Source organism: Plodia interpunctella, chromosome 14 (genome assembly GCF_027563975.2).
Source record: "Plodia interpunctella isolate USDA-ARS_2022_Savannah chromosome 14, ilPloInte3.2, whole genome shotgun sequence".
In the NCBI taxonomy this organism is placed as follows: Eukaryota; Metazoa; Arthropoda; class Insecta; order Lepidoptera; family Pyralidae; genus Plodia; species Plodia interpunctella.
In genome coordinates this window covers 9,193,241-9,221,237 of record NC_071307.1, presented here as the reverse complement: position 1 = coordinate 9,221,237, position 27,997 = coordinate 9,193,241, and the positions used below count along the sequence as shown (strand labels likewise).

Genomic DNA, 27,997 nt, shown 5'->3' with positions numbered 1-27,997 from the left:
GTTAGGATTCGGTCACAGTTGACTAAACAGATTAAGGTTTGGCCACCGTTTTCGATTTAGTCAACTAGGACTACATTGTGTAATAGACAACTATAATTAATACTTTCAAACAAAATTATTTAAGTATATAGTGTGTCATAAACTGTTCGATAAAAAATAAAATAAATTCCCGCTCGATTCCAGAATATTTTCATCTCATTATTATTTTCAAAAATAAGTTTAAAAGCGTGTGTGACATTTATAACAAATTCATAAAAGAAATTTATAAGAATGTGTTGATGGCGCTAGTGTGCGACTACATCGCGCCTAAATAAAATACGGAATTACGGATAAATTATATGTACATATGCAACTTCTGTGACTAGGAAAATTGCCCTTCGTTCATCTGAATTACTATAACTACATAACTGAACGTAATGAAGACTCGAGCTGCGTAACTCGTGATGGATAAAAGTTGTTGAATTAAAATAATCATACCATTTAACTTTAATAATAGATCATTATAAACATAAACATCAACAAACCACCAGCAGTTTTAGAACAAACGAAACAAGCAAAATTTTTTTGATATTTTTACTTTTTTCTTTTACTTAGTTGTAATTTAAGGTAAAAAATATATAATATTGGTAAATAAATATTAATTTCTATAATAAATTACTTAATTCCCTTTTACCTACCCTAGACGTAAAAGAAAAATAGCTATAAAAAGAAAAGAAAATAATCAAATCTTTTAACATTTATTTATTTTGTTTAAATGTATCAAAGGTAATCAAGAAAGTGCGCTATTGAACTTTGGAAATATAATCCTTGGACAATATAACCTCAAATTGAGGGATTAGATTAATATTCTCTAGTAAAATTAAAGTGTTTAAACTTTCGTGTTGCATAATTGTATACTAAAGAACAGGTATTAAACGCGCACATACCTTTTTTATTTCCCAGACGTCTGGAAAACTGTCGAAACGTCTGGGAATTTGTCGAAAGGTATGTGCGCGTTTAATACCTGTTCTTTAGCATATAAAAATAAAAGCGTGATACAAATTCAGTCATTCAAAGTGGACTGTAAAGCGGTGTAGGTGGAGTATATCAATCTGAAGACATCCATCAGACATATGTAGCATAGGTTCTTGAGGCCGCCCACTGTGAGGGTCAAACCTTTCTGAGAATTCACCAAAATCATCAGCACTGTTTTCATGTTCGTCACATCAAAATTTTCCCACTTACAATCATACACTGCTCTTTGGAAAATATCACTCGAATCTAGCAGCTTCTGTCCCGTAATACAGTCCATTGTTACTTGCACTAAAGCAAATGGCATTAAAATATATGTGTTTTCTATGCCCCCCAAAAATTCCGCGATCAAAGATATGATTAATAAAGCGAATTCTATAGCTATACAATTTCTAAATACATATTCTATTTTGTTCAGGAAATATATGTTGGTAGAGTGTTTATGTATGATGGTACGCAGTTTTTCTTTGACATATTTATTTATAATGCTATCCTTATCTTTTCTTTCTTCTTCTGTTAGATCTATAAATATATCAACTGTGATATTGTTGGTTTGATGGAAATAATAATTGGCATCGTCCCAAATATTGACAAGTTCTTCGCTAAGGCTTAGCATTTGGGCTTCAATGTACCCCGTGGCGACGATGAAGAATGCTGAAATGTTGGCAGTAGCGTAAACGGTGAATATGCACGCGTTTAGAGAGAGAATATAACCAATCTCATAGTTCGGCGACATGAAAAGCGGCTCCAAACCTGAAATGTAATGTAATTGTTATAAAACTTTTTAGTGTTGTATAGCTTTTGAATAATGAAAAAGAATACTAAGACACTTCAAAAATAAACTCTGTCATACAAACATTTTTAATTTCTTTTAATATCTTAATATTCGTTATCAGCAAGAGCTCTAGAATTTAAAGGAATTTAAGCAGATATATTTTTGTTGTCACTATCGCTGTGTATTTTGTAAAGATTTTGTGGTTTTCTTTCGAATAAACTCGGAGTTCGAGACTAAACAAAAAGGACTCGAAGATGTCATCTGGAGATCAGTCAAATGGATCAAGTCTACGTTCTCTCGCGGGGATCACTCCACTAAAAGGGCGAGATGGATATGCGATTTGGAAATTCCGAATGAGCATGTATTTAAAACATGAAAATCTGTGGAATTGTATAAGGGGTTATCCAGAAGGTGACAGTACTCCAATAAATGTGAAAGAAAGAGATGATGAGATCACTTTGGCCAAGATATGCTTGACTTTGGATGGCCCAGCCATCACAAACGTCAGGAAATGTAAGAGTGCTCAAGAAGCATGGAGTGCTTTAGCAGCTGCTTACGAGGATAAATCCTTGGGACGTAGGTTAGCATTGGAGCGGAAGTTGTACAGGTACAATTTAAGTGATTTTGATTGTATGGAAACGTACATAAATGCCGTGATGTCTACTTGTCAGGATTTAGCAGATATAGGCAAAGAGATTGAGGATACATCTTTAGCAGCGATACTACTAGGAGGTTTGACAGCCAGATATGACCCTCTAGTAATGGCACTCGAGAATACTACGATTCAGATTACGAGCGAATATGTCAGAGGGAAATTGTTAACAGAATTTTCAAGGACATCTGTAACTGAAATGATAGAACCTGATACTGCTATGAGTGTTCAATGTAAGAAGCGCAATAAGAAAAAGGAGATAATTTGCTTTAACTGCAAGAAGCCAGGTCATAAGAAACCAGACTGTCCAATTTTGAAAAAGAAACGGGAAGGAGAAGAAAAAGGCAGATCTTCGAATTTACTTTGTGCTTTGAATGGACATACAGTAGGGGAAATCAACAAAGATAAATGGTATGTAGATTCTGGAGCGAGTGCGCATATGTCCGGTCGGTCAGATTGGATGGAAAATATTAGAGATTTTCCAATAACTGAAATAACCATTGCAAATGGAGAGACTTTATTGAGTGCCGGAGTAGGTAATGTTCCTATTACCACTAATTCTAACTCAAGACGTGGTATTAAAGAAGTAAAGAACATTTCTAATGTAGTATTAGTTCCTAACTTAGCTACTAATTTAATTTCCGTTAAGAAAGCAGTCGAAAACGGATTTACTGTTCTTTTTAATCAAAAAGGTTGTACATTTTTTGATGCTCTTACTTTTTCTTACACAGGTGATGCTATGTTGCATGGGTCCTGTAATGGTGGATTGTACTCCTTAGATTGTACTGTAAGTCTTCCCAAACAGTTATCAGCGTTCGAAGTACAGTGTGATGTATCAAATTTTCGTTTATGGCACAAACGACTTGGTCACTTATGCCGAATAGGATTACATACATTAAAAGGTAGTAATGTTGGCGTAGAGTATAAAAACGTTGATAAAGAGCCCTGCATAGCGTGTATACAAGGTAAACAGGCTAGGAAACCTTTTAAACCCATAAAATACCGCAAAGCAACATCTAAGTTAGAATTAATTTTTTCCGACCTCATGGGACCTTTCCAGGTAGAGTCATTTCAGGGTAATAAATATACTCTAACTTTTATTGACGATTTTACACGTATGGTTTTTATTTATTTTATTTCTTCGAAAAGTGAGGTGAAAAATAAATTTTGCGCTTTTAAGGCCATGATAGAACGTGAGACAGGGATGAAAGTCAAAACTTTACGAACTGATAACGGTACTGAATACGTTAATAAAGAGTTATCAGACTATTTAGAAAAGGAGGGAATTAGACACCAAACTACGGTTGTATTCAGCCCACAACAAAACGGTGTTTCTGAAAGAACAAATAGAAGTATAGTAGAAAAGTCACGTTGTATGCTTTCAGATAGTTCTTTGCCTAAAAGTTATTGGCAAGATGCTGTACAGGCTGCGGTTTATTTGAAAAATCGTTGTCCGCATGCAAAGCTGGACGGCAAAACGCCTTTTGAGGCTTGGTATGGTAATAGTCCTAATTTATCTCATTTGAAGATATTCGGTTGCCGAGCAATGGTGAAGGTTCCAGATTTTCATAGAAAGAAATTGGATCCTAAGGCGCAGGAATGCATTTTTGTTGGATATTCAGAAGATCCACGAAGTTATTATTTTCGGAAACTAAGTTGTCCTAGAAAGTTAATAAAAGCTAGAGACATCGTTTTCTTTGAAAATGTGTTCTCAGACTTGGAAGTTCAAGAGACAGAATCCCATCCTTCAACATCAGTTGATGTATTTTTTTTAGATACGCCGAGTAGTCACACAAGAAGTCGAATTTCATCAGAAGAAAATTCTGTGGATGTTATACCTTCGCGACAGGAGCCTGAAGTGGATCTTCATCAAGTAAATGATCCAAATACTTCAGAATTTTTTACTGCTGATGATATTTCTGATGAAGATGATTCAGGAAATCAGACAGTAATTTCTCCTGAAGAACGATATCCACTCAGAAATCGTTTGGCTAGACGTGATGATGCTCATATTGTCAGCCATACAGGTGACATTGATGAACCCCAGAGTTTCAAGGAGGCTATAGAGTCTGGAGATAATTTTCAGTGGCGATCAGCAATGGAGACTGAGTACAACTCACTGATTAAAAACAAAACCTGGACATTAGTAGAAAGACCAAATAAAAGGGTTGTGCCTTGCAAGTGGGTGTTCAAGATCAAAAGAGATTCGGATGGAGCAATTGTCAAATATAAAGCAAGACTAGTTGCAAAAGGTTTCAGTCAAGTTTGTGGTATTGACTACAATGAAACTTTTTCGCCAGTAGTACGCAATTCATCTCTCCGTACGCTGATAGCATTGGCGGCAGAAATGGACTTGAAGATGCATCATTTAGATGTAGATACTGCATTTCTAAATGGCGATTTGGAAGAAGAAGTATACATGCAGCAGCCTGAGGGATTTTCTGAACAAGGGGCAGAAGGGAAAGTATGTCTGCTCAGAAAATCGATTTACGGATTGAAGCAGGCGGCTCGTGCTTGGAACATAAAATTGCATCAAACTTTATCTTCTGTAGGTTTTACACAAACTTCTTCGGAACCTTGTATTTATTTGAAAAAGATTGGTAATGAAACCATAATTATTGCGGTCTACGTTGATGACATAATTATTTTTTATAAAGAAAATATATCATTAGACAAAGTCAAAAGTGACTTAATGAAGTATTTTTCATTGAAAGACTTAGGCCCATTATCTTATTGTTTAGGTTTAAATATAAATAAATCCATTCAAGGGGAAATATATTTAAATCAGAAAACGTATATTGAAAATGTGTTGAGTCGATTTAACATGACGCAATGCAAAGCAGTTTCAACACCTTTGAATAACAACAAATTAGAGAAGAGTAAAGGTAATAGCGATTCTTCTTATCCTTACCAAAACTTAATTGGTTGTTTAATGTACCTCGCGGTTAATACTAGACCTGATATTGCGTATGCAATTAGTTATCTTAGCCAGTTCAGGGTCATTCTCAAAACTGCGACACGATTGAAAAAAAAAATCTTACACTGATTTATGTCACTTTATTCATGAGTATCATTAATATAGACCTATAAACAGTATTTTAAAAATGGTAACCGAGCATGAGATATAATAGGTATTGAGAAAATTTAAAAATTAGAAAATGCATGTCCATGGTGCCGAACTGTAACCACGGAGCTTCGCATGGAGTAGATTTTTGTCCACGGAGTAAACTTGTGACTGACAATATTGACGAATAAATGAAAAAAATACAAACATTTTGGAATAATAAACATTTAATATTACTAGAAAAAATAGTAACATTATTCAGGAACATAACTGAGATCAAGTTTCTTTCACAAATCACAATAAAACTTATAAAAACCTTTGGAGAAACAGTAATATTTTTAAAGAACACAACTAAGATAAAGTTTCTTTCAAAAATCTCAATAAAACCTATTAAAAGCTTTGGAAATACAGTAATATTATTTAGGAACTTAACTAAGATCAAGTTTCTTTCAAAATCTCAATAAAACTTATATAAATATCTTTGGAAAAACAGTAACATAATACTGTAACTGAGGTCAAGTTTCTTAAAAAATCACAATAAAAGTTATAAAAAAAATTGCTTTAACAAGTAATTAAAAAATATTATCGTAATCATCATCATCATCAAAGAAATTTTTATATTTATTATTATTTTTTCCAGAAGGCACATCTTTAGGCATTTCAGTATTTATATTTGCATTATCTATCATGACATCATTATTATTATTAGAAATATCTTTCAAAACCGACTCTTCATACTCGCTGCCGCTATCATTTGTGAAAAACTTTGTGATTCGGTGCTTAAAAGCCATTTTTTTTCGAGAAATGCTTCCAACTTGTTCTACATCTTCGCTATCACTACTATTAGTCATATCAAACATTATTCGGCGTCTAGGTCCCTTGTAAATCTCAGGTTCTTCCATTTGCCCTATGAATTGTAACATCTGATCATCATCATCTAAATTTTTTGGAATGTCTGTATCTTTTTGGTATACATATTTTCCGATACCGTAGCGTTGGCAATCTTTCTCACATTTAAGACAGCTTAGTCTTCGCAAATAAATTGTATATGGTTCAGAAATGTTCCACTGAATTTGATGGACACGCATTGTGTTTTTTATCGTTTTTAGCTCTGGTATTTTAGACAAAAGTTCATCGGCAACGCTAATTTCTTCTTCTTTTACTAAAAATACGTCTACTTTTGTTTCTACTGCAGTGAGGGCTTTGTATAATGCCTCTAGATCTTCAATATCTTTTCCGAGAGCAACATGACGATCAGCCGTCCTTTTCACATAAGCACCTATCCCATCTGGGGCACCCTTTCCATGCCCCGCTTCATGGAAATGCCAGCTAGCTTTTTGCAAGCTGTAGTGTTCTACTAAATGATTTGCAAATAAATAGAACATTTTTTTATTACGGTACTGGGTAGATGGACTGTCTGTTAGGATGTGCAAAATATTTATTGGAGTAAATACTAAAAGGCGAGATAATATTCCTTTGAGATGAGCAAATACTGCACATGCATCATGCCTAAGGGATTCGGACAAACTGCAGAACGATTTTGCTACAATATCACCAGTTGTAGGTGATTTATGGTAAGTCACAACTGTGTGTAAAGTAATTTGCTGGCGAGAAGCGCCAAAATGCACAGACTGTATCTCTTTACTGTATTTACACATGTAATTCTCTGAAAAGTCCATGTGAATGAGAACTTCCCCATCTTGGAGTTGTTTTCTCAAATCAGACATTGTTTTTGCTTGCTGATTCCATGCATGTTTGTGTTGTAAAAATTTTGGCAACAAATTTATCATTTCAGTAATAAGTTTTACTTTCGTTGTGGATATATCTTTTTTTATTGTTCTAGAAACTTTTTTTGCAACTCCTGAGATGATCCGTTGCTCGCTGACCTTAGTCCACTTTTTATAAGAAATGAGGCCATCTTCGAAGGTATTTAATGCGGGAACTTTATGACAGCAAATTGGACAATTTCTCATCATGCATTCATCATTATCTGTCGAACATGTTACACTTTTTGCAATGTCATTTGAAGTTTTCTCGCGAATCAACGTAGAAATATGTAACTTGTCAATTATAAACTGAAAATTCTCATGAGTACTGCACAAACATGTTTCTCTTTTAGATATATTTGGTTCTAGAATCCAAAATGGTTTGAGACGGCAAAAAGTTGGGTAACTAATCTTATAAGGATGACCAAGAGATATGAATTTTTCAAAGAGATTACGTAAAGTATCTGATAGTAGGCGTCTTTGTTTTTTTACTTGATTGCGGGTAATGGTATCTTTCTTTCCGGGCATTATTCTGCTATTTTCATCAGATTCCAAAAACTTCAATACATCTTTCTTTCTCATGGCAGTTGTAACTTTAGATCGATCCACAATTCTAGCTCTTGATGGTAATATTTCTTTATCCCTTTGCGAAATTCTTACAGCATTTCGAGATTTCTGAACCCTAAGTGTATTAAGTTTAATCTGTAACTTTTTGATGGTTTTTTGTTGGTTTTCAATAACACGCTTTAGTAGACTATAGTTACGCTTTTTGAGTCTTTCTCCAACAAGTTTCTGACGGGTGCTAGTTGAAGATGCCGGTGATGAACAGCCTGAAATCTGTGATGGACACTCTAGCGAATGATCCAAATTATGAACGTTTCCTTGCAAAGATTCGTCATCTGTAGTTGGAGGTGAATTTTCAGCTGCAACTCTCATTGCACTTTCTTGTCTTTTCTTTACTTGTTGTTTAGCTCTGTACTCTTTTCTCCAAATAGCTCGTTGCTTTCTTTGTTCTCTTGGTGTCATATTCTCAATAGTCTTGACTTTTTGTTCAGTCTTCCTTTTCTGCCACCTTTCTCTTTCTTTTGCTTTAGCTGCTTCGTATGCTACGGGATCAGACTTGATTTTATCTCTTCGCCGTTGCTCACACTCTTTCTTTTTTCGTTTGCGCTCCTCTTTTTTTCTTTCTGACTGAGTTCCCGCCATTTTAATACTGCTGACAAAAAATATATTTGTCTAATATTGCCTTTTTGTAAAACAATATTAATACGGTTTACATATACATATAAATTTAAATAAACAAGCTACCAACGTCTCCATTCCATGGACATTCCTCCCACTCCGTGGATAAGTTGTGACCATGGCGTAGAGGTCCATGGAGCGTAGATTTTTGAACGTTTACCCGAGTGACACAAAATTCTTTTACATTTGGAGGTTAGACAGTAGTAATTCATTAAGATGTTCAATTAGAGAATATATTTTCATTATGAATCTATAGGAATACTTACGTATTACTTCTTAGGAATAATCCACGGAGTTGTTCATTTATGCTTTCTAATTTTAAGTCTTTTGAAATGTAATCCTCAAAAATATACTAAGCACTACAGGTGATGCACTGACACTATTTCTGTCAAAGCGATCGTTAATAAGTTGCCACTTTAAGAACAAAAATAGCCCAAATATTGTAATATGATTTTTTTACAATAATAGGTAATATTAAAGAAAAAGTTATGTAACAGCAATCCCTAACCTTTTAGCATATGATTATAATAGATAAAATACCACGTTTTTTTGAGAGAACATGCCTAAAAAAAATGTTTTGATTATAAACTCGTAGTTGTGACAAGGCATGGAGCGGAGTTTTCACCTATTTAAAAATTAATAAAAAATTCTACATAATAATTATAGCTATTTTGTAAATAGGCACTTTTAAAATAAGTATGTAGGTTAGCATTAAATCTAAAACTAATACAACAAAGTAAAAACTTTAGTCGTAAAACATGTGTGACAGTTTTGCTGCTCAATTTTGAGAATGGCCCTTCAACAACTGTTTTGATAAATCGCACTGGTTGGCAGCTAAAAGGGTTTTACAGTACTTGAGAGGTACATCGGTTTTCTGTATTATTTACAGAAAAACTGGCAAATATTTGGTAGGTTTAACGGATGCAGATTGGGCAAATTGCATAAGTGACCGGAAGTCATACACTGGATACTATTTTGTACTTGCAGGGGGTCCAATTAGTTGGGAATGCAAAAAACAACCAACGGTTGCTCTCTCTTCGACAGAGGCAGAGTACATGGCTTTATGTAGTGCTGCAAAGGAAGGCGTATTCTTACGCAGGTTAGTGTGTGACATAACTGGTAGGTTTGATACATTGACACTGTACAACGATAGTCAGAGCGCTCAAAAGATTGTGCACAATCCCGTCCATCATAGCAGGACAAAACATATCGATACAAAGTATCATTTTATCCGTGAAAAGATTTCTGAAGGAATAATAGATGTAAAATTTCTAGCTTCGGATAAAATGAGTGCCGACATTCTGACTAAGCCTTTGAGGCGAATAGCACATGTCAGGTGTATAAAGGATATGGGTTTGATAAATAGATTTTAATTTCTATTTATATTTCTTTATATTCTGTACGATTTTTTTTTTCTGTACGTTTTGATTCTTTTTCATTAAAGGGGAAATATGTTATAAAACTTTTTAGTGTTGTATAGCTTTTGAATAATGAAAAAGAATACTAAGACACTTCAAAAATAAACTCTGTCATACAAACATTTTTAATTTCTTTTAATATCTTAATAGTAATGTATGCCAAGATTTCTATTCTCGAGTAATCACTCGAGAATAGAAATTTTGGCACACAAAAATAGGGAATGAAAAAAAAAACGAATGATTTTAAAGACTAATACATGGACAATTTAAGGAATTTAAAGTAAGACCCGCTTCAGACGACAGCAGATATAGATGCAGATATACAGGAGAAAAGCTGAAATGGCAATGGGCTGGCCACGTCTGTAGAAGAACGGATAACCGCCTCAGTAGACGTGTTCTCGAGTGGAGACCACGCCTGGGTAAACGAAGTATGGGCAATCCATTAGCTAGATGGCATGATGACCTGCGAAAGATTGCAGGGTACGACTGGATGCGAAAAGCCCAAAACCGACAGCAGTGGCGCAACTTGGGACAGGCCTATGTCCAGCAGTGGACTGCTACAGGCTGATGATGATGATACAGGAGAAAAAGAAGCAGGACGGTCTACATTTTCTATTAAATTCCTAGATCAGATAGTAACAGCCCAAGAAGAAGTAAGAATAAACAATTACCGTAAAGAAATTCGGTATCCTCCATCAAGTGCCTCCCTGACATCAGCAGCGGTTTGGTGCAGTACACCAGGCCATTCCCCATCACTATGCACCAAAAAGTTACAGCCGCGGTCTTCACTCGGTTCAATATTTCTAGAATTCGCCTCGTTGATTTGCTATTGGGGTCAGCTTTTGAATCGTATGATAAGTATTCGCTCATCGTATGTCTCAGGGTATCTCTGGAAAATTTGAAAGGAAACTTGAAATTTGTACACGAGAAATGAAATTAAAACCAATCGATCATATCAATTTAAATTTTATTTATGCACCCCATGATGCACCATTTGTTTTTTATTCATTATACTTCACTAATATACAACCATACATCATAAATAATAAAATTAAAAACAGTCAATAACCAAAAGAGGAAGCGTTTACATATAAAGTTTGGTCCAGTGTCTTAGAAAACCTGTATGAAGCCCGCCACTCCAGAAATTGTCCAGAAGATCATTGCAGGCAATCGCTATCTCGCGTTCTGCATATAACTATCTAATTTGCTATCAAACTCACTGATAAATAAACATGTAAATAAACTTGACGGTACTGATCTCGCTGGACATCCCGAGGGAGAATACGACCATAGCACTGGTGACGTCACCAGTCTGCGGACACTTCCAGAAGATGAACCAAGCCATGGAGAACACGTACACGTAGACATAGCTCGAGAACATTATGACGGTGATGATGTAAAAAATTGCTGGGATTTCTGTAAAGTAGTATTTATTAATTCAGATGTAGTATCACGTCTTTATCATTCACGGGAAGTCAATAGTTGCGAATCGTCGTGTGGTTTCTGAAGAGACGTGTCGCTAGCCCATAGCGTACGAGAGGAATCTCCAGTATTAGCTCTTTCCTTTGAGCTCTTTCCCCTCTACAGGGTTCATGTCACCGTTGGCACGCATATCTCCTTTGACGGCTTAACAGCTATTAATTTTTCATGTTATAGTTTCTGTACTTACTCTTTTCATACAGCGGATCCAAATTTAATGAGAGAATTCGAAGCAACCTTGATGTACTTGAGACCATGGTCGGCAGATCGCATTGTTTCAAAGCATAGTAAAGTATTTTAAACATTGTTTGTTCTTCGTGACTATTCTTACCCTTTGGTAAATCTCAATTGACAGCCCTGAATAAGTAAAAGTGCGTCAGTATTTGACGGTGTCTAATTAATAATTTAAACCGAATTTTAATACGATTATTAATAATTTATTGATAATATCAAACAGGCAACAGTGCTTGCGTATACGGTACAAATTTGGCGAAATACTCGTACAATATTGATTTGGCAATCGTGCATGCAAGGCCGTTTGTTTAGTAAATAATAAATTAAAATGATAAATAATTAATTGTATAGTTTGAATAGTACACTCGTACTATTCAAACCCTACAATTAATTATTTATCATCATTATATATCATTATGTAAACAAACAAGTAACTAAAACTTAAACGAACAAATTATACTAATTTCCGCCTCATAATCTATACTAATATTACAAATGAAAGTCTGTCTTTTTTTCTGACTGATTGTCACGCTTTCACAACTTAAACCGTTGGGTCAATTATCATGAAATTTGGAATAGTTATGTGAATGCCTCGGGGTAAAACGTAGGCTAAAGCTAGGCGGAGGTGCAGGCAACAGCTAGTCTAATCATTTCGACAAACGGTCTGTGGATATGTTGTCTTTTGTTGGTGTTTTCGAAAAATATTTTGTTTTTTACAAACACTGAACAAATGATTAGAATCAAAATATTTCCCTGGCGATCCAACGAGGCACTTATGTAGGGGTAATGTGAGCCTTTGGGTCGGATATGAGACGTGACGAGACTTCGCTTGCAATTACATATTATTTGATTTAGTACAAGTAATATTATTATAGTATTTTGAATTGAAAAAGTGTTTACAAACATCTGAGTTCGTAAGAACGATTGTCACAAAAAATGGTAAGTACATGAAATATTCAAACCCCCAACACTAAGAGTAATTCAAGAAAATCATTGCTCTCTTCTTGACTTGCTTCGACACCTATGTTTGAATCTACTATTGGTGTCAATTTTGGAGTCGTAAGACAAGTATTCGCTGATCATGCTCCTTAAAGTCGCTCAGGAAATATTATTTATAAAGTTAATTTTTGTGTAATTTTGGTATCAATGAGGAAATCTTTAAGGCCAAGAAGCCCTTTATTGAAATGAATCAAACGATTCTAAAATTGATGGCGTTAAATTAAATATTTTTATTTCCATCAACTTTCTCAATTATCTGCATAAATCAGCAGTTGTTGTTGTAATAATACTTGTATCACACATGTGATGTGTGAAACAACGACTTTATCCATGATATTTTCCAAGTTAAGTTACCTAAGGTTAAAAAACCTAAGTGTTGTCAAGATTGGATCAGCTAAAACACAAACTATAATTTGATCTGCAGTTACTGATAAACGTACACATAAACGAACTTCACAGTGCTAATTTCGCTGCAGACGCCGAGAGCAAAGATGTCCATTGCATTGATGATGTCTCCAGTTTCCACGCACCTCCAGAACACAAACCAAATCATGGAGAACACGCACACGTATAAGTAGCACAGGATTATGACGATTGTCGAAACATAGAAGATCTTGGGAATTTCTTGAAATGATATTACAAGTATATTCATGTTAGATACATACGTGAATTAAGATATTTTTTCGGGTATTTGTGCGTTTTGTCGAGTTGGAATTGCTATTCAAAGGTCTCTGTCTCTCATTAGACCGTTTTCCTTTGCTTCTTCTGCTATAGGCAGTTGGAGCCCAGAATCTGCTATCCAAATTTTCTCCTCCACTTCACACGTTCATTGGCACATCTAGTTGTCACATATATATATATATATTTACTTACTCTTATCGTAGGTAGGATCCACGTTTAGAGCAAGGCCTCGAAGTAGAATTGAACAGTTATCCACCATGGTCGGCAGGTCGCAGTTCTCCAAACCAAATATGCGTAATTTCGAAAACATTACTGATAATTTGCTATTAAAAAATAATATAATAATTAGGATTCTACCAGCTTACTACAAATATATTTTAAACACCTTTGCTAAAGTTCTTCGTTTGATTTATAGATAGAAGGTTGTCGTCTTCCAAATTATTTTTGTTTTGTTGTTTTTTTTTATTAACTCGACTAAGTCGACTCGATTAATAATCTTTGACATGTGTAACTCGACAGTATTAATAATCATTACCAATAAAATTGGTTGAGTAGATACAGCGTGAAGAGGTAACAAACATACTTCCTTACGCATTTATTTTTCTATAATAAAGGTTTGTACAACGTTTCAAAATCAGGTTGACAGACGGACAACAAAATGATCCTATAAGGTTTCTGTTTATTTTCCTTTTGAGGCATGTAAAACAAAAATAATATACAGAGAATGACAATGAAAACATTTCATTGAAACAAAAATAATACTTGGAAATCAACGTAACTTTTCCAAAGCAAGTTCTATAGAACTTTCTTTGTTTAACAATTTTAATTGTATTTCAATTATATCGTCATCAACATTTATATAATTGGTTTTTCATTCGTAATAAGAACTGGATTCAAGTTTCAAGTGGAAAATGGTGGTGTAAACTGAGGAGAACTTTCTCATATATTTTTGTGTGCAATTAATTGTGTTTTACATCTATATATTTTTTATCAGCACTCTGATCACAATCATAACATGTTTGTATATACTTTTTGATTGGACAAAAAAAAATTTAAGAAACAATAATTGTAAGCCCTTCTGGCATGATAGGGGACCGACACTGTTCAAATGAGTTTCTTTCGGCATTTCCTCTCAGCAGTGCTCGTACCGATATGCCAGTTTCTTGTAGCTTGTGAGAACTTACTTTAGATTACTACGAAGGACCCTGCTGGCATTTTAATTAGTTTTTTTTTTTTATATAGGAGAAATATTAAGAGCACTAAATTAGAATTAAATCAGTATTTAGTCTACAAGACTGTCGGGACTGGGGTCCTGCTGGACGTATGTGCATTTTAATTTTGATTAGGTTAATTGAGATGGACCGCCGACAAGAAAAAGTGGTCGTGGTTCACCTTGGTGAACTTAGCAGGTGGAATTTCCATTGTGTTTCAGCGCGGGATTGCCGCCTGTGTTATTGGCACATGCCTTCTATATATATATTTAATTTATAAGTTACTAGCGGCCCCCACCTTGGCTACACCATATATCACACTATATATTTTAAAAACCTACATCAAAATCCGTCTAAGCATCCTGCGGCAGCGAATTTGTTTTACAATATGTAGTGATAGTGATTTTGTAGTTTATTGTCATTAAAAAAATATATATTTTATAATTATTTTGCTGCGTTTCTGTATTGGACGATCCAAAATGTTATTTATTTATGTTTCTAGCTGTGGATTCTAGTTATATACGACAGAGGTAGGTCATTTAGCGAATATCGATTTAGTAATGAGTATGTCGAATACGAATCTTGGTTCAGGCGGACAATTTACGAATTAAGTATTAACTGAGCTATGGAATGCCTCTAGCAAATTATGCACTGTATATTCTATAGAGATAAATGTTTAGCAAAATGTCAGACAATGGGTATAACCGAAATTTCAGGGCATTCCTCTCTCTCTAACCTGGATCGATTCCCTTTTGCTTCATCCTTCCAGAGTTCACTTTTCTGCTTTATTTAATCCGTTTCCAACGGTGTGTCACCTTGAGTTGTTAGATCACTCGTATCGCCTTTACGATATCAAGCCGGCACTTCTTGGGCTTCCCCTTCTGTTAGAATCAAGCGGAAAAGGGATAACCATACTTAATTACTCTCGTAATTTACCTTGCTAGATAAATTTAAATATCCGGTAAAAGATAATTAAAATTAATGTTGTTTTCGGTGTAAACTGAGAATGTTATAATTATGTAGACTCTGAACTCTTCTAATGAGTCGCTTGGCTCGGAATCTGCAATTTCACACACCATTTCCCAACACAAATGTTATAAATCTAACGTAAAATTATGCCTAAATACCTTTAATTTCGGTAGGTTATGATAAATTACTAAGGGACACATAGATTAGGCAGCTGATAGGCAATTATTGCATTATCAGAGAGGGCTGAACGTCAGGTAGGCTGCCGGTTGTAAAATCACAGCCGAATCTTACGCTGATCCCGGCTTCGCCGCCGCGAGAGGCAACATGCGGAGATGAAAGAAAGTGGAACTATTAAAAATAAGGATGAACCTTCCACTGAGGTATACGTGAAAAGTAAAACGTTTTACAATCTCTTTTACCACATGATAGAAGGACAACCAAATAAACAGACCAAAAATATTTTCATTTATTTAAACTTTATAGTACAAAATACACATGAGTAAAGCACAGTGGCAGAAGCTGATACTATGTATGGCTTTAAACTTTATACAATTCAGCTTTGTTTTGTTTGTGATAGAGATTTTATAACTTTACAAAAAATATGATATGATCAAATAAATGCTAAAGCCAAGAGAAAAGCCGCATCCACCCGGCCCTGGAAGAAGGGCGAAGCGAAAAACCATAGGAAAGTGAATCTGGACTCGGACTGTTTATGAAGAAAGAACCATAAGGGATGATTGTAGGTCTACTCTTTATATCGGACTACTAGAATCTATTATTTTGTTCGCAGCGCGGTGTACGCAGAATATATACCTTTATTAATCCTCATCAACAGCTCGAAGTTCATGAGCGAGATACCACCGGCAGTCAAGTTCAGCGTTTTCTGAGCATTCATCAACATACACACAATAGTCCTTCTATTGGATACATCGAAATTCTCCCACTGGCTATCATACAGCGCATTTTCGAAAATTATCCCTGCATCTATCAATTTCTGACCCGCTAGACATTCTATCCCCACTTGGATGTACGCAAAAGGTATCTGGATGTATGTATTTTCTAAACCACCCAGCAACTCCGTGATGAGAGCGACAATCAGCACGAGCAGTTCTCCAGCAAACGCATTCTGAAATATACTCTGAGTTTCTCTGATTAAATCTATATTGGTCACGTGAAAATAGTTTATTATTCTAAGTTTGTTTCTTATATAATAATTCTTGATGACTTTATCATCGACATCGTTCGCTGGTCCTGGATTGCTCTTGACATCTTCGCAATACTGTTCAGCGTCTTTCCAGAGTGTTCTGAGTTCGGAGCTCATAGCTATCAGATGGGACTCTGTGTAGCCCACAATGGTCAGCAGGAGGACGTTGACCTGGGCTGGAGGGAACACGGTGAAGATGACAGCTAACACCATAGCGATTATACTCAGTTCGTAATTGGGAGATTCCGTACTTGGCTCCAGGCCTGTGAAATAAAATTTAGATTATTTAAATTATAAAAAAATTTCAACAATAACGTTGTTCGTTCTCAGGAACGGGAATTTGAATTATTTACCATAAAAAGGAAAATTATCGTCCACAATTCTTCTCTCAGTTGGGTGGAAGAGAGGTCTCGCACAGAAAACAACTCCATTGCCGATGATGATGACCCAATAGATGGCTGCTCTCTTATAGACCTTGCTCATGTGCTGAAGGACATATTTGCTCATTTTACTTTCGGGGTCCAGCTTTGCATCGCAAGACAAGTAATTATCTAAAAGAACTCTAGTCGCCAATCTGAAATAGTATTTTTAACATTTGTATTTAAGTATTTTCTAAAAACAGAAGGACTTTCTTTTCGAGTGGCTTCTCAATATTGTTGCTTACCTGTTCCAAAATAGATAATAATATTTGATGGGTCCTATCTCTGTAGAGATGACTAGGGATAGCACCACCATTCTGTAGTGGTCCAGGCCAATTTGACTGCCCCTGAGATAAGATATAACTACATCACATGATTTTCAATTCATTTACATGCTAACAAACCATGATCGGACCCGTGGAAATTTAAGATTAAAATATCTTGAGGTCTAGGGTCATATGCCTCTTCTCTCTCATATCCTTCAAATCGGAACTCAACAATGCTCTGTTTGGCAGCTGGAATATATGAGACTGAAGTACTTCTGAAGATGATAATATAATGGCCTACTTTTGGTGAATTTAGATAAGGTTAGGAAAATATTGAAAAGTTGGATATATATACCTGATGAGCACAAACCAGAGACCGGAGAAGAAAAATACGTAGTAAAAGCCGAATACCAAGAAAGGGAGAAGCAGTTTTAATAAGAGAGGGACACCTGCAAAATATTGTATATTTAAATTACGTATCTGGAGATGTTTACTCGTTGATGGAGCGAGAGCAAAATTTTTTTTTGTATTTATATTGTTTGGATAAAAATCTGACTGTATGAGGTGCAGACAAAATTACACAGAGATATATTTTTAGTTTTTGGATGTTTTCCGCTGGGTGATGATGAAGCTGTTCAAAAAATTCGTTATTTTTTCAACGTATTATCGAAGTTATCTGATTTGTAGAAAATTGACAACTGAGATGAAAATCGAAATCCCGTAAAGCGATAGCCAGTGCTTATGATTTGTGTTAAAAATTACAGTAATGCGCCACGACTTGCCATTTTTACACTGAACCTTGTTACAATTGTTAAGGTGGGGAAAAATCCTAACCTTCGCTTCACTATTATTTTTTAATTCATAGGTGAAATAACCATATAAAATCTGCATTTATAATCTGTACTGTCTGACCATTCTTATTCCGGCTGTCGATATCCAACGCCACCAGCCTCAGCATGGTCGTCACGTTCCACAGCATCCTGGGCAGGTCGCAGTGCAGATACTTGCCGAAATACCCCCACGCCATTGCTCCTTCAAATTGTTGTCAAACATCAAATATTCTTCTTCATAGTCGTATTCCTCATGGCTGAGGGTCGTGGTCATTACGTGGAATTATACACACACAACAACTTTCTTGGCATTAATAATGGAGTGGTAATTTGCCATTGCCTTCTCCATTTCACACAAAAGTTAATAATCAATCAGTGTGCAGGTTTCCTCACGATGTTTTCCTTCACCGGAAACAAGTTTTGATCAATCAAAACTACTATACATGAGTCAGATTGGTATACAAACTCATGTGGCACGAGTAGGATTCGAACCTGAGACCTTTGGATCTACAGGCGGGTGTCTTAACAATTACACCAGCACCGCTTGAAATATTGGTCTATAAGAAAAACCTATAGATAGTTTGTGGCGTATGGTTTCCTATGCCCTAAAATAAGATCAATTGGTATTCTCCCGGGCGAATGAATCGACTTAAGGAAGCTTTGAACACTATGTTTCTTTTTTATGTAGTACGCTTGGGGGTCCAATCCGAGGATGTAACTTGCACGTGCGAGAATGTGAGAAAGAGTGGATTTTTTGATGCTAATGTGATGATGACGATTGTTATAAAATGGCGTGTGTATGAGGAGACTACGGTTTAAGCAGATGCCTACACAGAATTTGAATGAGACGACATAACCCTCTAAAACTTTATCAGTGTCAAGATCAATCAAGCCTATATTTTTTTTTTATTTAATAGGCCTGTTTCTCAAGCTATTTGTTCCCAATTAAGTAGTATTATAAAATCTTTAATTCAAATTACCCGCAGAATTTTCTGGATGTTATACCACCAAATATGAATATCAACCAGGAACTAGAATTTCAATTCGGGTCCAATATTTATATATTTACTTACTGTAATTAAACAGTTGCAATTTATTAAAAACTCTTTTCCTTTAATTGTCGACATTTATCGTCTACTTAAGAATTATCTTGTCACGAATACGTTCAATTTTTATAAGCGCCAATAGAAGTGTGAGAAAGTAGGAGGTTGCTACTTTTTTCTCATTAATATTATATAAAGCATCAATATCAAAATAATATAGAAATATTCATGAATAACAATAGTGGACTTTATACGACTTAAGGTACTGATTGGTGAAAATAATAGGTAGTTCTAATTTATCATCCAAAATAATATTTATGTACCTCCTATATAAACTAGTTGCGCCCCGAGGCTTCGCTCCCGTGGGGATTTCGGGATAAGTACCATATATGTTATTCCAAGTTATACTCTACCCGCCCGTGTACCAAATTTCATAACAATCCGTCCAGTAGATTTTGCGTGAAAGTGCCTCTCTAACTTTGGCATTTGTAATATTAGAAGGATTAATGATTTTTTGACAGATAAACTTAATCTTATGGCCATTTTAATTCGGAAACATTCTTTTCCTTTTTATAATTCATTTATGTATGTATAGCAGCGACTATATATTATATATATGTGGCATGTAGTGTTTAAAATATTTGTGATGTATCAATTTACACGTGCTTTGCGAATAAAATATCTTTTATCTTTATTTTTTATTGTACAATTTTGTAACCGAGTCACTTCAAAACTCGCGGAATGCAGGAAATAAGTATAATTTCGCTGAAAGTTTGTAAATGGCCAAGTTATCTTCTCGTCGTCGTAATTGGCACAAAAGAAACTCGCTTTGTTTAAATCTTATTACTTTGTTTTCATCATAGCATTCGAACATGCTTTGATGCTATTTGTTATTACAATTTTGTTTTCTAATATTTTTTACGTGGAACAATTTAAATTGTTCTTTTCCTAGTAGAAGATTATTTTCGAAGAGTTTATCACTATCACTCCATGCCAACTATAAATATAAATACGAAAGTAAGTTTATATGTTTGTTATATTTTCACGCTTTATCTACTCACCCAATCTTCTTGAAATTTTGCACATAGTTTAAAGTATGGAGAAGGACATAGGGTACCTTTCGTCTCTGAAAAATAACTGCTCCCGTGAAAAAATCATGCGAAGCGGACAATAGTAGTATAATAAAAACATCCCAGACTCAAAGTTGTTGGCTTCCTCTCATCTGTTAGATAAGAGCTGACGGTTTCCAAACGCCTGAACGCACATTTTCCAAACATAGCTAAGACACTCTAGATTAAAGTCGCTTTCCGTTGTCTGTCCCTATGTACGCTTAGATCCCTAAAACTGCGCAATGGATTTTGATGCCGGTTATTTTCAATAGATAGACTCTTGAGGAAGGTTTAAGTCTGTAATTTATTTTGGTTTTATGCGATCCAAGTCAGGACGAGCCGCTAGTAATCTACTATTTAGATGAAGTCATATTGTAAACTGATCATACCTACTGCCATCGCCAAGTTCCATTAAGATAGATAGATAAAATTTTTATTTGTAGCTACAACTCAAAATACACCACACATACAGGTTCTTAACACACACAATACAATGAAGAGTGCTGCAGCAATACAAAAAGGACACAACTCAGCGGGACTATTATCCGGGGGGGCAATACACTGATTTTCAGTTGAGATCTTACGGTACCTACTTAGATGCGAGAGCGAGATACAAAGACGATGATAATGGGAAGTGATTTCTATTCAATAATTGACCACACAGATTACAAATAAAATAATACATAAAGTTTAAAATTTGAACAACGGATAGAAATAATAAATAAGATCTACGTTACTATTTCACTAACTCAGTTTAACTCGGCGACAGTTGCCTGGCGACATGTTTTGGATAGGGCGTTTGAAATTCCACTTTTTGTTTTATCCTAAAGTTAAGCTGTTACTTAATTTTAGGATAAAACAAAAAGTGATGAGTTAATAAAAATGTTCTCTTAGTTACGGTAGTTGTGCAAGCTGAATAAGGGATTTTGTTTACCTTCGTCTCAGTTCATATAACTCCGTAACTTTTCTCATTACTAGTTATTTTGTAAGATTTGTTATTTGAGATGTTTATAGGAAATGTTTTTATATTATTATATGTATTTATGTTTTATTTTTACATCCTTTTCATAATTTATATCTGGATATAGATATGGATTTTGAATATCTTTGCGGGCTTTTAGCAAAGCTAACATATTTTAATATTCTGGAGAGATAAATTTTCTAATAATTCTGCAAGTATTGAAGATGGCAGCCCTTTTAAGAAGAAGGTAAGTAGGAGGGCGTACATTTAGAGTTCTGAGACTATTATGTCGGGTTATAGGGATAACTTCAGTAGCCGAACCACCGCTGGAATAAAACCATTCCTCTTGTTACTTAGCGGTAGGACTCTCTAGGGTAGGTATATGCTATTGTGTGACCAGATTATGCTTAATCTGTGTGAAAAGAAACAATTAAAACAAAGAAAAAAATTATACAAGGTAATGATTTTAATTAGAAGAATGATTAAAAGACTAAAATAAATAAAAATGAATAAAATCTGACTTAATTTTTCTTCTTGTATTATTGTAATACAACAATAACAATACTATAACGAGGAACAATGGGTATCGCGACATGTATATCAATAAAACAAAATGTATAATATCTGTCTTTTTTATTTAATTTTTTATCAATATTATTTACAAATCTAATCACATCCGTTCTTACCTAAATTATATCATTAGTACAATAGAAGATCAAATACTCATCTCATTATTATTTTCTGAGCAAAAATACAATTTCAATCACACTATGCATTTATTGACAGAAAACATAATTTTATTTAACAATTTTCAAATGAGATCATTAATAAATATTTAACAGAAATATGTAAATTAAAATTTTGAAATATGTTTTTGTTAAAAGAATACATTCAGAGTGACATGTCTGTTTCGATAAACTCAAAACTACTGCACGGATTTTCATCCGGTTTTCACCAATAAATAGTGTGATTCCTGAGGAAGGTTTAGGTATATAATTTAATATGTTTTTAACCGAGCGAAGCCGGGGTGGGCCGCTAGTAACATATAATATATAATTGTGAAGATGTAATAAATAAATGAGGATATTATATTATGTTAGATATTCAGCAAATCATACATAGTGTGATACTCCATTAGGCTCCATAAGCGTTTATGAAAAATTCTGAAAGCAATCAGTTTTTTATGAGATTCGTGTTCCTTTTTCATATTCGCTTATATGAAGTATTATTTACCTCCAATTGATACTACGTTTAGTATACATTGCCATGGAATGAACAAAATTTATCTAAAAGGCCGCAATGTATATTAAAACGCGGCATCATATATTTATCCATCGATTATGGTAACTGATATGCTTAATAACTGGCGAGCCAGTTTTGTAAAAAAAAAACTTCGAAACCCGTTTCGTTAAGATCAATGATATACTTAAGAGATTTCCGCATCCAAAATTATATTTTCTTTTTTTATTACGGTTTATAGATATATGGTGTTTATTCATTACGGAATGTATAATTGTATCAAATTAATATAAATTTAATAATTTAAAGTGATTGTTGTATAATGAATTTGTATTCTCAACAGTTTTCGTAAACATGTATGCAAATTTGATCATGAATTTGATAAAAAAATCTTAAATAAATATTCGTAATAATAATGAAACATTCAGATGCGGGTACCTCTACATTTGGTTTTCTTTAGAAGGTAAATAACTGTTACAGTTAATTGGAATGTGTGTTTTATTTACATTAGGTATACTTTACAGATCAAAAGGTAACTATTACTATACTAACTACTTTATAAATCATTTTGAAGGCACATTTTTGTTAAAGAATGACCTAATTTTATTATCATTAAACTCGAGGTGGAGCTACGGGGCTTAAGTTACTCATTAACAGGTCTGTTCTCAAGCTAAAAACTAGATGGCGTTAGCATTCTAATATCTAGTCACTTCAAGAATAGTTATAGTTGATTGTTTAATATATTATTATTGCCTTGTCATAATAAAATAGTAATGATACATTATAATAAAATACTATTTTAGAAATTATAAGACTGACGCAATCCAGTTTTTAGTTGGTTAGAATCAACTATATTTACATGAAATGACAAGTACATGAAGTCATTTTTTTTTGGTTAAAAATCACATCAAGTATGTTACTAATCTGTTACTGTTTAACATATTTTACTACACTCTGCTATGGCAGCGTATCCAACCGGTTGCATTAAAATACTACTGTACACAATTTATTTGTGATTCATTGTAGAAATATATATACATTCTCGATATAACTCGCTCGCATAATCCGAACAAATGCACAATCTTGGTGGATACGTAAAGAAAAAAAGTATTTATACACAATAACAGGTATACTCACGGCTTGATCACATTGAAATTGTGGTTTAGTAATAAATTGTCGCAGAGCAATTGAGCAGCACCGTTCTATCAATATGATCAAGTAACGAGTGCGAGCGAGAGGAGAATACTGTGTCACGCGCTGACGGCGCTATATATAAAGCCACGCGCGGCCGCGACGCTCAGAACCGCGGCGCCACGCGCGGCGACGACAGCCGCGGGGAGCGGCGCGCCGCCGCGGGCTATGGCTTCAGTCTCTTGAAGCCGGCGCCGTCCTGTCCCAGCTTCAGCTCCTCGTACAGCGTGGGGTCCACCTCCCGGGCGGTGCCGGGATTCTGAAGCGTCTCTTGTCTCCACGCTGAACTGTTTGATACTCCGTTTACTACACCGTTCCCGCCGTTGGCGTTCCCGTTTAATACGGCACCCTGGTTAAAGAACAACATTGTGAGTAAACTAGTCAATCGGATACCGATAATAAAAAACGAAGATGTGTTCCACAATACAGGATAGGAAAAAGCCGGTTCGACGATGAAATACTTACATTGCTGACAATGGTATCGGGATTTGGTTCTCTTAGGTAGCTAGGATTTTCAAAAGCCACGCCACCTTGTGCCTTCAGTCTGAGATTCTGAAAACAGAAGAACTTCAAGTTATCCCGTTTATATTGACATCATCTAAGTATATAAGACAATGACAAAATTCGTCTTTAAAACTCTTAATTTCAGTATATTTTGCAGTAGTTACTTTTTTCTGAACCAAAACAGAAATATAGTTTGGAAATAAAGCCTACCTTTCTATGCCTATAGTAAAATGCAGCGGCGAATAGTATCGCCGCAACTAAGACACAAGCGACGGCGAGTCCCACTGCGGAGGCGGTGCCGGACGACGTGACCGGCGCGGCCGCCGCTCCGGTTTCTTGACCAGCTGTCGTGAACATGATTGGATCACTTAGAGACGAGGTACCTGTTGATAAATATATGTTAATAAAGCTGTCAAAATGATTCAGTCAGATTTTACTTTGTATATAATAAAAAAAATCAGAAAAACTAAATGAAATCCCAAACATTAAACCATGCAAAGGATTCTACAATTTTACGTTAAGAATCGTCTGATATATCGAATATTACTCACCAACATCATTAGCCGCCTTAACTACACACTCGTATCGGACATCATTTTGAAGTCCAGTCAGCACCACGCTCGTCTCACTGGTATCCAACTTCTCAGGCACCTTGGCACCGTACGCTCGCCAGAACACGCGGTATAGGTAGACCGTCTGGGGATTTTTGATTGGAGGCTCCCAGCTAAAAAACAAGAAAATGACATTAATTTTAGCCGACTTAGACTAAGGTGAGTTACATGCCAGTTTGCCTACTAGATAGATAAAAAAATGTTGTTTGATTTAAATATATCTATATATACCAAAATTATTATTGAAGCTGCTAATTCCTTTCTCCCCGAACATACATCTCCCATATGAGATAATAAATATATTCTAAATGGATCATCTTGATGAAAAACAATAATTAATTATGTAATGTTTTTAAACAAAGTTACCAAACCGTTAAAAGAATTAAAGTTTCCATTATTTTCGATTTTACAGTTCTTCACTATGCAGACCAAGTCCACGTCTTGTTCAAAAACCAATTACAGAATATTGTCGCATAAAAAAAACTAATTAATACAAAATATTTGTCGTCAATTCTCAGAAGGGGAACGAAAAGGGTTGGCCCTTGATTAATTATATTCTAAGAATTCTGTCATTCTAAAAATTATTGTTTTTATTCATTTTAGTAGTATCATATTGAATTTTTTAATTAAGGTTCTGTAATATTTCGAGAACTCAATGTTATTTTTTTAATTAAAAATCAAATAATGTATTCAGAAAAGATTTACGCAGGCAAGTTTTCACATCATATTCTAAATTAATTAATACCTACCCAAGCTACAAACTATTTGTATGACTTCGACGATACACAAACGAAGTTCTAAAATTGTAATGTAACTAATTACCAGTAATTGTGTGTTCGCGAAGTTTTTACTTAGTAGTGTAAGTAACATTACCTCATCATATCATTTCCAGCCTACATCAACTCGCCTAGGTTTTGTACTACTCTTATCCATATTTTTCCCGCATTACCTCAAGAGCACAGCATTCGGCGTCGGAGCGACATGGGCCTTCAAGTTCCTGGGGGGCCCGGGCATCTTCGCGCCGGACTCCCTGAAGCAGGTGAGCGCCCGGTGCGCGTGGTGCAGGGTGCAGTTGCGGGAGACCACGCCTCCGCGGCACAGCTCGAGGCAGTTGCGGGGCACGCCCCACGAGGCGCAGCAGCTGCGATGGTCTAGAAAATAAATAAATAAATAAATATATACGGACAAATCATTGTGTTATGGGATACTAACTCAACGACACCATATTTTATAACAAATACATATATAGATAAACATCCAAGACCCGGGCCAATCAGAAAGCTTTCTTTTGTAAGATCTGTCTGAGCAGAAGTTAATTTTTCATCAAGACCCGACTGGGGAATCGAACCTCGGTTACTTTAGGAGGCAAGTACTTTACCATTGCGCCACCGAGGTCGTCAAATGTACATTACATGATTGGAATTCGACATTAAAGAGGGAGAGATAATAAGGTATAGATAACCCTACTGGAAGTTTTGGGAAAAAATTTACACAAAATAATCAACAATGCACGAAAACAATTTGACAAGTAAAATTGATAGTGGTGATAATGAAAGCATTTGAAAATATTCTTATTGCAAAAGAAGTTGCAAGTGTGGATCACCCACACTATCACAATAATAGTGCAAATTACAAGGCAAATATTATCCTATGATTGACCAGTAGAACTCGTCGAATGGACCAAGGGCAACAAAGGGAATTAATAGCCTGTAAAACAGAACAGTTGTTTTCTTCTATTCTCAATGTGGTCAACTTCGGCGGTGCTCGTACCGTAGTCGCGGTGTACGTATTTGAACATACCTGATCCATCAGCGGCGCACTTCATCAGCTTGTCGAAGTCGTTGAGACACTCGGGCCGGTCGAGGATGTGGTCCATGTCGATGTGGAAGCTGCACGCGTCGATACACGCTGACGACACATTCATCTGTGATTAAAAAAATATTTGGTCTAAAATCTGGGGTCAGTGACGTCTCATACAGAATCGAAATACACAGACGTGTGAAGATGAGATTGTCTTGCGTTACGAAGACGCTAAGAATGATATAATAATAATGATATGGCTATATCATAACCAGGATTTAGTTATATATCGATTTTGTCCTGCAGGTACATCTCCATATTTTGTTATTTAGCGTGCATCTATTACATTGAGGACCCAGGGCTCAGACGTTCAAAAGCTAAGGAAGAAAACGGGAAACTCTCAGTTGAGAGAGAGAGAGAGAAAGAAAAGGAGAGAGTATGCTTTTGCGTTGAATGCGAATTTTAAATGATAGAACTGGATTTTTAAAATAAATAAAAAATCTTAAACCTTAAAGAAGACCAATCTCCTAGATAATATCCTCAGCAAATGGTATAAATTAAGTAACTCTCACTTATTTTGTTTCTCATAACGGGCAGGACCCTTCACGGGTCCAAATTAGTTGGAACCAAATTTGCAATTAAACAGTCGTTGTTTTGTTCTGAAATGTTGCTACAAAAGGGTTTTTAGAGGTCTCGAATTGATAGGTCAGTCGTTTGAGGCGAGACGAAACTTGTCATCCGAAGAACTTTAATTTTGTGACGAAAATAAATGTTGGGCGGGCTCTTAGGGTTAATACACTTTCTGAATTTTAGGGATGCATTAATATGATAGTAAGAATTCCAGAATATACGTGTAAATTACAGTTTATTTTGACTTATATTATGCGAACTTGAGGCCTGGTGTTTTCAGAAGGAGGGAAGTTATAAATTTAAGTGTATTGTATCAGTATGTAATGTCTGTCCGTGGCATCGTAGCAGCCTTAGGACTGAACCGATGTTTATGTAGTTTTTTTTTATTTGCATGAGAATTAAATCGAGATTGTTCTTAGCTATGTTTGGAAAATGTGTGTTTGGAATCGTCAACTCTATTCTAGCAGATGACGAGTAAGCCAGAAACTTGAGTCGGGGCTATCTTAATTTTTTATTTATCCTTATAATAGAGTGAAAATTACTTAGATCTTGAGGGGCGATATAGTGAATTACAAATTATAGCTCTTAAGTATGTATCTGCTTATATTTATGCGAGTGTTTTATTGATTTTTTTGAAGTAAATGTTAGTACGCTTTAGTTTTTTCGGAATACAATCCTTATTTTTTATA

The 27,997-nt window shown here is 35.2% G+C and overlaps 4 protein-coding genes across 7 annotated transcripts in view; all 4 read right to left on the bottom strand.

The window, feature by feature from the left end:
* Positions 1-985: 985 nt before the first annotated feature.
* On the bottom strand, positions 986-11,899 carry LOC128675383 (uncharacterized). Its single transcript, XM_053754768.2, has 4 exons — positions 11,598-11,899; positions 11,149-11,344; positions 10,600-10,817; positions 986-1,764 (listed from the first exon to the last, which is right to left on the bottom strand). Exons 1-4 carry the CDS (start codon positions 11,710-11,712, stop codon positions 1,043-1,045), a joined length of 1,251 nt encoding a protein of 416 aa, XP_053610743.1. The 5' UTR covers positions 11,713-11,899; the 3' UTR covers positions 986-1,042.
* Positions 11,900-13,064: 1,165 nt separating this feature from the next.
* On the bottom strand, positions 13,065-15,006 carry LOC128675633 (uncharacterized). Its single transcript, XM_053755155.1, has 3 exons — positions 14,874-15,006; positions 13,514-13,644; positions 13,065-13,264 (listed from the first exon to the last, which is right to left on the bottom strand). Exons 1-3 carry the CDS (start codon positions 14,891-14,893, stop codon positions 13,065-13,067), a joined length of 351 nt encoding a protein of 116 aa, XP_053611130.1. The 5' UTR covers positions 14,894-15,006.
* A 947-nt stretch (positions 15,007-15,953) lies between these two features.
* On the bottom strand, positions 15,954-19,262 carry LOC128675384 (uncharacterized). 2 transcript variants are annotated; one of them, XM_053754769.1, is made up of 6 exons: positions 19,201-19,262; positions 18,303-18,422; positions 17,746-17,839; positions 17,370-17,471; positions 17,059-17,279; positions 15,954-16,968 (listed from the first exon to the last, which is right to left on the bottom strand). In XM_053754769.1, exons 2-6 carry the CDS (start codon positions 18,415-18,417, stop codon positions 16,277-16,279), a joined length of 1,224 nt encoding a protein of 407 aa, XP_053610744.1. In that variant the 5' UTR covers positions 18,418-18,422; positions 19,201-19,262; the 3' UTR covers positions 15,954-16,276. The 2 variants fall into 2 exon arrangements, with proteins under 2 accessions (XP_053610744.1, XP_064292429.1); XM_064436359.1 differs by lacking the exon at positions 19,201-19,262 and having other exon boundaries at positions 18,303-19,151.
* A 2,687-nt stretch (positions 19,263-21,949) lies between these two features.
* The window catches only part of LOC128675506 (uncharacterized protein), a 152,885-nt gene continuing 146,837 nt past the window's right edge, over positions 21,950-27,997 (bottom strand). For all 3 annotated transcript variants that reach the window (XM_053754958.2, XM_053754957.2, XM_053754959.2), the window contains 6 exons: positions 26,679-26,802; positions 25,828-26,029; positions 24,819-24,991; positions 24,478-24,650; positions 24,229-24,315; positions 21,950-24,112 (listed from right to left, as the gene is read on the bottom strand). In XM_053754958.2, coding sequence (XP_053610933.1) covers positions 23,930-24,112; positions 24,229-24,315; positions 24,478-24,650; positions 24,819-24,991; positions 25,828-26,029; positions 26,679-26,802 — 942 coding nt within the window. In that variant the 3' untranslated portion in view covers positions 21,950-23,929. The remainder of the gene's footprint in view (positions 24,113-24,228; positions 24,316-24,477; positions 24,651-24,818; positions 24,992-25,827; positions 26,030-26,678; positions 26,803-27,997) is intronic.